The 10,727-nt window shown below is 41.0% G+C and overlaps 1 protein-coding gene across 1 annotated transcript; it reads right to left on the bottom strand.

Moving 5' to 3' along the window:
• Window positions 1–1,073: 1,073 nt before the first annotated feature.
• On the bottom strand, window positions 1,074–9,298 carry LOC137234021 (uncharacterized). The gene is made up of 2 exons (XM_067757668.1): window positions 8,689–9,298; window positions 1,074–8,532 (listed from the first exon to the last, which is right to left on the bottom strand). The coding sequence occupies exon 2, from the start codon at window positions 7,133–7,135 to the stop codon at window positions 1,844–1,846; it is 5,292 nt and encodes a 1,763-aa protein (XP_067613769.1). The 5' UTR covers window positions 7,136–8,532; window positions 8,689–9,298; the 3' UTR covers window positions 1,074–1,843.
• Between the last annotated feature and the right edge of the window lie 1,429 nt (window positions 9,299–10,727).

Genomic DNA, 10,727 nt, shown 5'->3' on the forward strand with positions numbered 1-10,727 from the left:
TAACTGAATAGTGTTTGGAAAATGCGTCTGACACTAGTGGGTATATATTTGTTCGACTGCAGCCTAACTTGATCTTTATTACTTGCTTTTGTTTCTTAACAAGTTTATATTTGAAAGTCTATGAGTTTCGCAAGCAGACGTGCGAATGCGTGTTCAAAAAGCCTAGGGGCGTTAAATTTTAGTAAATCTCATCCCGTTCTGCGGCAATGCATTTGCTTCCTCGCTGAAATCGGCACCATTCAAACACAAACCATCTGCGCTTTCAGCGCACCGCTTTCAAATTGTCACAATCATTGTGTTTAAAGGACAACGCATGCCACAGAAAGAGATAAAACCGAAGAAATAATTGAAAGAAAAAAACACAACAGCAATAAAAAAAATACACACAAACCAGAAAAAATATTTTCATTTCATTTTATGGCTGTTCAGCTTTTCATTTTTTCTTTCTCTTTTCTCTTTATGCATGTTGTAATTGTTGTTGTAAGTGTGTGTTTTCGTAGCATTTATTTGCTTTTGTTGTTGTTGCATTTTGTAGTTCTCAACTATTCTATTATCATTATTATCAGCATTCATATTGGATCATGATGGTAAAACAAAAGGGTCGGTCTGAATAGTTTGTTGAGTGCTGGTCCATGCCGCATTCCGTGTTGCCGCCTCTTCATCTGCGAATTTCTGTGTGGATTTTCATTGAATCTATAACCAACAATTCTTTCTATTGTATTTAATTCTTACATGCCCATTGCTGTTTTTGGACTATAAGCATAATGTTGTGTGTAATACTTGTTGTAGTTTGCAACTTTTGCTGTACAACAGAAATGACAATGACAGTAACAATGTTTTAACTGACTTCGCTCTCTCTCTGGAACGCCAAAAAGTATGTGTATAAAAAATTCGCACTATCAATGCACTGTATTCATATAAAAAAGAGCACGGATTAAAATTTGAAATGAATAGGTATATTATTCCTTTAATTCACTTGTTTAAAAATGTAATTACAAATTAATGATTGATTTCATTTATTTAAATTATAAACCAAAGTCAAAAAAATGCAATAGATGCGCGACGGCGGGCGGGCGTTAATACTGGGCACACGATTACGATCGATGCGTAGCGAACGGGCTGGTAGTTAATGATAAACTGAAAACAATGAGAGTGAGAGCCGTGGTGGCTGGCAAGCCACAGCTGAGCTGCACTGCCTGCGCTTGGCCGCACTGGCCGGGTGTTGCCAGACGGAGGGGGGCGGACTTAGTCCGAAAATTGGATCATGTCTTCAACATGCTCCCCCCCCCCCCGCCCGACGCGTTGATGGGTTCAGGGCGGCATCAACCCTATCTAAGGCTGCTCGTGCCTCGGCTACTAATTTACGAAGTTTGTCGTCGCGCTGTCTAGCCGACCGGCTTTGAGTTGCCCGTTGGCGATGTTGGGCTGTTGTTGCGCGCTGTGGGCCGCTGTCAGTGCGACGCTGGTTGGTGGGCGTGCGTCGAGCTCTGTGTAGGAGCGTGTGATGGCCGAGGGAGCATTTTCGGCAGCTGGACGGGGAGTCACATGCCCCGGTGCTGTGTGACACTGCCAGGCAGTTGATGCAGTACCGGTGGTTCCTCGCGCACTCGTAGCGCTCCTCAGGCTTCATTGCGAGGAACGCCCGGCACTGCCTTAGCGCGTGTCGCTGCCCACATAGCCGGCATTTCTGGGTCCCCATAGATTTGCGGGTCCTGTAAAGACAAGAAAAGAAAAAATACGTATTTCTCAAAAAATGGGTTAGAAAAATACGTTGGGGAGAGTAGCTTATATGTAGATTGCTAGGGGCATGAAGCAGAGGGTACCAGAGGTAGGGTTGGAACTGCTAGGCAGTTGGTAGCACGCACAGTTTGGCAATATTTCGGGTTATTAGTCCGTTTTGTGTTTTGAGTTCCACAACTCGAACATGGTTATCCGATCCAGGGTGTAAAGTGATTACCCGTCCCAAACGCCATTCGTTCGGGGGTAGTAAATCATCCTTTACCACGACTAAATCTCCAACTTGAATATTGCGTTGAGGGCATTTCCATTTGTACCGCTTATGCAGCTCCTTGAGGTACTCGTTCTTCCATCGTGTGCTGAACTGGTGGTGAAGCGTTTTTAGTTTCTGCCATTTGTTGACCAGGGTGAGATGCTCTGCAGTTGGCTCCGGCAGTGATAAGAGTGGCGCGCCTCGTAGGAAATGCCCTGGGGTTAGGACTAGGGGATCCATTGGATCTTCGGACATAGGGGAGAGCGGTCGGGAGTTGAGGACCGCCTCTATGCGTACTAAGAGGGTAGTAAGCTCTTCGAAGGAGAACTTCTGGTTTCCTGCTACTTTCGTAAAGTGTATCTTGAAACTTTTCACGGCCGCTTCCCATAGCCCACCCATGTGTGGAGCGTATGGTGGGATGAATTTCCATGAGAATCCGTGAGTTGCATATTTTTCTGCGACGTCTGTAGCGACTTCCTTGAGAAATGTGGTGAATTCCCTTTGAAATACGCGTTGTGCGCCGACGAACGTCTTTCCGTTGTCAGAAAATATCTGATGGGGTAGGCCACGGCGACCAGTGAATCGGGCAAAGGCTGCGTTGAAGGCATTCGTGGTGAGATCAGAGCACACTTCTAAATGAACAGCCTTTGTGGAAAAACAGACGAACACACAAACGTAAGCTTTGACATACGAAGCTCGGCGAAGGGGAGAAGTTTTTACCATAAATGGTCCAGCAAAGTCGACTCCTGTTGTATGAAAGGGTAGGGAATACGTTGACCTCTCGGGTGGCAAGGCTGCCATTATCTGCGTTTTCATCTGCTGTTTATAGATGGTGCAGGTTTTGCAGTGGAAGACGAGCTTTTTGACCTTTTGCTTCAAACGTGGAATGTAGTACTGTTGCTGTACCATTCGGATCATCAGCTGTTTGTCGGCGTGCAGCAAGTTCGAATGGAGGAAGTCTAACAGAAGAGAACAAAATCGAGAGTTTTCGGGTATGATAATTGGGTGCCGCTCATTAAAGCTATAGGTGGCATATGCTAATCTTCCAGAAACTCGCATGATTCCTGAGTCATCTAGCATGGGGTTTAATGTCAGAAGGGTATTCTTTTTGGGTAAGGGTCCTGACGTTTGAAGCAGCTCTATCGTGTCTCCGTAATGATTCCGTTGAGTTTGAATGATGATTTTGATTTTGGCATCATTCACTTCGGCGTGGGTGAGGTTAAGCGTGGCTGGAACTTTCAGTTTCCTTGCTTTCTTGATAAACCGCAACATATAGGCCACGACTCTAAGCGCTCGAGAAAATGACGAAAAACGGTCGATTATATCTATATTTTCTTCCTGCAGGGTGTGGAATACTTCCACATGTCGTTGTTCGGGGGGAGTTGGGTGGTGAGAAATATCCTTTGGCCACGAAGTTGATGGATTGATAAGCCAATTAGGTCCTTCCCACCATAATGGACATTGGACTAAATCCTGAGGCTTGCAGCCTCGAGTGCCCAAATCCGCTGGGTTATCCTTACTGGAAACGTGCCTCCAAGTGGCGTTGTCGACGTTCTTAAGAATTTCAGAGGTTCTGTTGGCGACATACGTTTTCCAGGTATGGGGTGGTTTTTCTAACCAGGCCAGTACGATGGCAGAATCGCACCAGAGAATGAGTTCGTGTTGGGGTAGATTCAGCTCACTTCGCAGCTGTTTCACTAACTTGGAGAGTAAAACTGCTCCACAGAGTTCCAACCGTGGAAGACTCACGGTTTGGAGGGGTGCTACTTTGCTTTTAGCAGCTAGCAAATGGGATGAAAACTTATTTTCATGGGTTTGTACTCGTAAATATATACAGGCACAAAATGCTTTTTCTGAAGCATCTGAGAATCCATGCAGCTGGATTAGTTTATCGGGGGAATACTGTACCCACCTAGGGATTTTAATGTCTCTGATATGAGGTAAATTTTCATAAATTGAGGTCCATTTTTCGAGAGCTCCGGGCTTCACGTCTTCGTCCCAATCCGTTCCTTCCATCCAGAGTTGTTGCAGCAACATTTTGGCAAGAATCATTATTGGTGAAAGCCATCCTGCGGGGTCAAACAGTTTTGCAACTGCTGATAAAATCTGCCTTTTTGTAGTCGTGTTTTCTGCTGATGGTGGATCATACGTGTAGGTGAAGGTGTCGGTTAGCGCGTTCCACTGAATTCCAAGGGTTTTTGTGGAACTCGAATCATGGAATTTAAGGAAGTCGACGTCTAGCAAATCAGGGTCGGGAACGGGTTTTAAAATTTCAGGGTGATTTGCCGACATCTTCCTCAAAGGGAACCCTGCCGATTTTAAAGCTTCGATAACTTGAGTCATAGAGTTCAAAGTGGACTGTATATCATGACCGCCGGACAAAATATCGTCAACATAAGTTTCATTCAATAAAATGTTTTTAGCGAGCGGATATTCGTCTTGACAATCGTGGGCGAGTTGGTGAAGGGTTCGAATCGCCAAATACGGCGCGCAATTTACACCAAAGGTAACTGTTTTTAGTCGAAAATCTTCTATCGGCAGAGTTGGGTGTTTTCGAAAAACGATTCGATGAAAATCTTTATCTTCTTCATGGATGCGTATTTGGCGATACATTTTCTCAATATCGCCGTTAAAAACAAACTTATAAAGTCGCCATTTAAGTATGACGAGCATTAAGTAATTTTGTAGAATGGGGCCTGTATGAAGGACGTCGTTCAACGAGTTGCCAGAATGCGACATTTTTGATGCGTTGAAGACGACTCGCACTTTTGTGGTTTTGCTGTCGGGTTTTATGACAGCATGATGGGGTAGATAAAATGATAGATATTTACCATCTCTAATTATCTCTTGTTGGGAGGCGGGTTCCATGTGATCCATGGTTAAATATTCATTAAGGACTTCAAAATATTTGTCTCTTAATTCGGGTTTTCTTTCGAGGGTTCGTTCGATGCTGATATACTGCTGTTGTGCTGCGGGTCGTGAATGACCGAGTGCCAGATTGGCTGGAAATTCCGATTTGAAAGGTAGTTTTACTCTGTAGCGTCCATCTTCCTCACGAATTGTGGTTGTCCGGTAGAGTGCTTCGCAGTATTCATCCTCTGCTGATCGTTGTTGGGTTTGGTGAACTTCTTCCTGTTCCCAAAATTGTCTCAAAAGTTGATTGATGGGGTCATCGGTGCATTCCGTGACATGAGTGCTGAAGGTTGATACCTTTTCAGCTACAGGGCCGCTTAATATCCATCCGAATATTGTGTTTTGGGCAAGTAATGTTCCACTCACATTTCGTAGGAGCCCTTCGGTGAGGATTTGCGGGGTGATATCGCTGCCGATTACCACATCGATTTTTGATGGTATCGAATACTGCGGATCGGCTAACGGTAAATGGGTCAGTTCTTCGAGATCGATGCTTGAAACTCTGACTGTGGGCAAGAACTTCGTTAGTTTGGGCAAAATTATTGCTTGTGCGTCTATCATTTGGGTTAAGTCTGCTGAACAGAATGTTATCTGGCAGACTTTATTGGCATTTTTCACAACCGTTCCACCCATTCCAGATATCTGGTGGAGCGACTCTTTTGTGGGTAGACCAAGAACCTTTTGTATACGGGATGATACAAAAGTTTTTTGTGAACCTTGGTCTATTAGGGCACGAATTTTATGAAATTCGCCAGCAAAGTATACTGATACTATTGCTGTGGGTAATAGGGTGGTTCCATGATTACTCGAGAAGAGTGAAGAAACCGGGTTTTTGTCTTGAGATTGTTGGGAGGAGGTGGCTCTTGCGGCGGCTTTTGACGTTGAGGCTCGCTCGTTGTCCGTTCTCCTAGGGGTGCCGGCTTGGGCATTTTGAGCTCTGGGGTTTGGTTGTGATTGTTGGGGTTTGGGCTGCAAATGCAGTAGCGAATGATGACGCTTTTGGCAATAAACGCACGTGAAACTACTTTTACATTCGTTCTTGGGGTGTGACGTAGACAAACAGTTTTCGCAATAACTATTTTCTCTCACAAATTTGATTCGGTCTGATACCGATAAATTTCTAAACCTAACGCAAGATTTGACTGCGTGGTATTGATTGCATAATCTACACGAAGCCGTTTTATTGAACTCCGTGTGATATGCATGGGTTCTATTATTGTTAGATTGGGTCGAGTTTTGATTCACCGTTCGTGGCGTAAAACTCGAAAATTGGGGTTTCGCCTTGCCTGGTCGATAGGTACTGATTCTCTCTACTACCTCGTATCTGCTGGTCAAAAATTTATTCATATCATCCCAAAGTGGGAGTTCTTTTCGGGAGCTGAGGGATTGTTCCCATAGTGAAAGGCTTTCACTGGGCAGCTTGGATGAGCAGAGGTAAACGAGGATTGGGTCCCAGTCCGTTGTCGGGATTCCTTGGGTGTTAAGGGTTGACATGCAGTTGTTGATTGTTGTCTGCATCTTCTGTATTTGTTCTCCGCTTTCTGCGAATATTGTGGGTAGGTTGAACAGCGTCTTAAGTTGGTTGTCGACGAGTATCCTTTTGTTCTCGTACCTAGATCTGAGCGCTTCCCAGGCAAGCTCGAAATTATTATCGCTCAGTGGGTATTGTTTTACAATAAGCCCAGCTTGTCCTTTTGTTTTCAGGCGTAGATGGTATAATTTTTGAGCGGGTGATAATTTAGGGTGGTTTTTATAGACTGCCGTGAACATATCTCTAAAGGATGGCCAGTCTTCGTATCCACCATGAAATACTTCGGTGTCGCATGGTGGTACTTTTAAATAAAACCCGTTTGCGTCTGAATTGTTTATTGGGTGGGCGGGTATTTGTTGTTGGTTGGTGCTAGCAGTATTAAACAGCTGTAAGGCTTCTAAAATTCCTGATTTGCATGTTTGGTATGTTTCCAAGCATTTAGCGAATTTTTGCTCAACCGAGCCGCTAACATCTGTGTAATTATCTGAGAAACTTACTTCTCGATGGGACTCTAGCACCTTTGCCCATATTTTATCAAGGTCTTCTAATTTGACCTTAAGCATACACTCTGATAAATCGGTAGCTTGGGAGGGTGACCATCTTGAGCAGTAAACCTCTACTTGGTTACCGTCATATATGAATTTCTGCAGGCATTTATCTGCAGGGGTCAATTTTTGGGTTTCGTCCGACGATTTCGGCATTATAAATTAGTTTGGTTTATTAAGAAATGGGAGCTTTTATTAAGCTGTGAAAATCGAAAAAAAATTTTGTCAAAAGTGCAAAAAAACTTTTTTGAAACCAGCCTAATGTACGCTTGGTTTTTAATACGGGCTTGTCTCAGCGCTTCTGAGTACAAGTAATGTGAGTATATAATAATATAAATATTATAATATTTGTGTTCACTGGGATTTTATTTTTTAATTTTTGAGACCGGCCTAATGTGTACCGGCTTTTTGTTATATGTACTTGTCTCAGCGCGTCTGAGCACAAGTAATATGGGTATATAGTACGTATGTATGTATATATATAAGTGGGTGAAATATATTTGCCGACAAACTGTGGTGTACCAACAACCTTTTGTTTGCCGTGCCAATGCACTTGATCTGTATTGACAAAGTAAATGTATGCAAAATATGTAACCGATGATCTTCTTTGTTGATTCCTTCTATTATGTTGTTACGTATGCTCATGCAATTACTTTGTTGAGGGTGGGTTTTTGGCTTATGCAAAAAGATATACAAGTGCGTGTGGGTATTATGGGTGCATATAATTGTAGGTTTGTATGCAAGATTAATATTGGGTGCACCGGTAAAATAAACTTTTGAAAAAATGACAAAAATTTGGCATAGCAACAAACTATGGGTGTTTTATAAAATATATATTATGTAATATATGTATATAAGGGTAAACTGGGCAGCGGTGCTTTTCACGCTGGAGAAATATGTAGCTCGGGTAATATTACCGAGCTAAGTGGGTATATACATATATTACATATATACGTATATATTTTTATAATTATGTAGATATTTAGCGCAACGAACTTATTGGGTATATAGAACCGGGCAGTGGATTTTCCGTTGGTACGGGAATGCAAATTTACTTGTTGAAAAATTTATATGGGTTTTTTGATGGGACTGTACCTGTTGGTAACAGTGGGGAAGCCAATGAAATATTTTGCCGTTTAGGCTTTTTGATTTGGGTTATATACCCAGGGTCCGGATCTTTAGATCGGAGGGGTATATAAATTTTGGGATTTTAGATTTGGGGTCCGTACGTTAGACGGAGGGAATATATATGGGAATATATTGGGTAACGAGAGTACTTACTCAGACATTTTTGTGTGACCTGTGTGTGACTTGTTGGTTTTGTGTTGTACTTTAGCTTTTGTTGTAATGTTCCTCTCGTTGATATTTTGTGTTGTAAAGTTGTACCTCCTTTATGTTGTGTAGTTGGTTTATGTTGTAATAGTGATGTTATTTTGATGTATGTATGTGTGTTTTCCACTTATGTTTTTCAACTTCTATTTTATTTGAAAATTTGTATTTTTCTTCTTGGTTTTTTCAAACAATTCCCTTTTATCGAGTAATTATATTTTTTTCTAACGTATATTTTTTCTTTATATTGAAACAAAAAATTTTTTTTCTGTTTCCACCAAACCTCTCTTCTGTTTTTACTTATATTTTCCGTTTTTTGTGTTTTAGCCACAAAATTTATTATATATATTTTTATGATTTTTTTTTTTTTTTGATTTCACCTTATATCTTTTCTTTTGCGATTTTTCGAAAATTTTCTTTTTTTCAAAATTATATTTTTTCTCCAAAACTTTTTCCCTTTTTTCAACTTCACCCTAATTTTTTTCCTGTATATGAGTAGGTATTTGTTTTTTATTTTACCGAACAATTTTTATCTTTCTTTTATGTTTTTAGGTACACAAGTTTTTGTCTCTCTGTGTTTGTATATATTTTGTTCAACTTTATTAATATTTTTAAATAATTGTTTTCCTTTTTTTCTTTTATTTTTTGTCTCTTGTATATATATCGTTTTTATGTTTCTTCCTTCCTTCACTTTTATGTTATTCAATTAGGATTTTAAATTTTTTCTCTTTTTGTAACACCTTAATGTAACCTTTTATTGTATTTATGTATGTTATATACTTTTGCCGTTCAAAATTTTGACACAAACGCAAATAATTTTTTTTTGATGATAAAATGTTGATTTTGTTTAAAATATTTTGTTGTTTTTTTGTATGTAGCAATTTTCTAGTTTTTTTTCAAACACTATTTTTATCACTTTTTGTTTTTTGTGTCCGTACCGGCCGCGTATTTCGTTTAATGTTAATTGTATAAATGTACATATATAAACTTTGAAATAATTTGTTTTTGCCGCTGGTTGCCTTTTTAGCACCAAAGGACCATGTATAAAAAATTCGCACTATCAATGCACTGTATTCATATAAAAAAGAGCACGGATTAAATTTTGAAATGAATAGGTATATTATTCCTTTAATTCACTTGTTTAAAAATGTAATTACAAATTAATGATTGATTTCATTTATTTAAATTATAAACCAAAGTCAAAAAAATGCAATAGATGCGCGACGGCGGGCGGGCGTTAATACTGGGCACACGATTACGATCGATGCGTAGCGAACGGGCTGGTAGTTAATGATAAACTGAAAACAATGAGAGTGAGAGCCGTGGTGGCTGGCAAGCCACAGCTGAGCTGCACTGCCTGCGCTTGGCCGCACTGGCCGGGTGTTGCCAGACGGAGGGGGGCGGACTTAGTCCGAAAATTGGATCATGTCTTCAACAGTATGCAACCATTTACGTTATGGCTTTAGTGAGTGGATGACTGCTGATTTGGGTGCAGTTTTTTATGCTATTGTTAACGAAATTTGCTGAAGTTTGAACTTTAGGGTTGACCAAAACAAATTCTATAGGATTTTAATAGAATGGAATCGGAAGAACGGATTGATCTTTTGATACTTAAAACAAGGGGCGAGTCGCTACAAAAGATAAACTCAACGAATTCTGACTTGAGATTCATGTAAACATATTTTGCCAAATTATCCTTTAAAGATATTTGATATTCTCTTCAGCTGGTTGTTCTAACTTACGCTATCTGCCTGCGGCTGAGCAATGTTCTCTAGTCTTTGAATATGATGGGGATAAGAGCTCACGCCTCTGCCAAAAGATTTGGACCAATCAGCAAGGCCCAGGCCTAGAGCTGAAGTTTTTTATAGTCCATGAGAGTTGGTTTCGAAGTCTCTGTGATGCTTTCTGTAATGGTATTTCTATCGCAAAAGCTCTTCATTTGGTTGTCGGACTGATGACGAGAAGTCACTCGAAATGAAAAGATGCATCAACAATGTCCCAAAAGAGGCAATTGAATGGATCCTGTTAGCACAGGAAGTAGAATCGACATTTGCAAAATTTAACGGCATACTGACGAGCGATAGAATTATCAGAACGGAGTGGGGGAGCGACGGCTCAGAGATAGGTGATAAAGGCTATGCCGCAAGCAGTTTTCCCATCCTGCTTTGGATCGTGATTGTGAAATACTTACTTTAGGACCTAGGGGGTAACTAAGTCTTCTTCTTCTTCTTTTAACCTTAAAGGTTTTGTGATGGTAGCGTGTTCCGCCTACCACACCTAAGACCCAGGGTTCACGCCCCGGGCAAAGCAACATCAAAAATTTTAGAAACAACTTTTTTCAATTAGAAGAAAATTTGTCTAAGCGGGGTCGCCGCTCGGCTGTGTTTGGCAAGCACTCCGAGTGTATTTCTGCCATGAA

Source organism: Eurosta solidaginis, chromosome 5 (assembly GCF_040869045.1).
Source record: "Eurosta solidaginis isolate ZX-2024a chromosome 5, ASM4086904v1, whole genome shotgun sequence".
Classification (NCBI taxonomy): domain Eukaryota; kingdom Metazoa; phylum Arthropoda; class Insecta; order Diptera; family Tephritidae; genus Eurosta; species Eurosta solidaginis.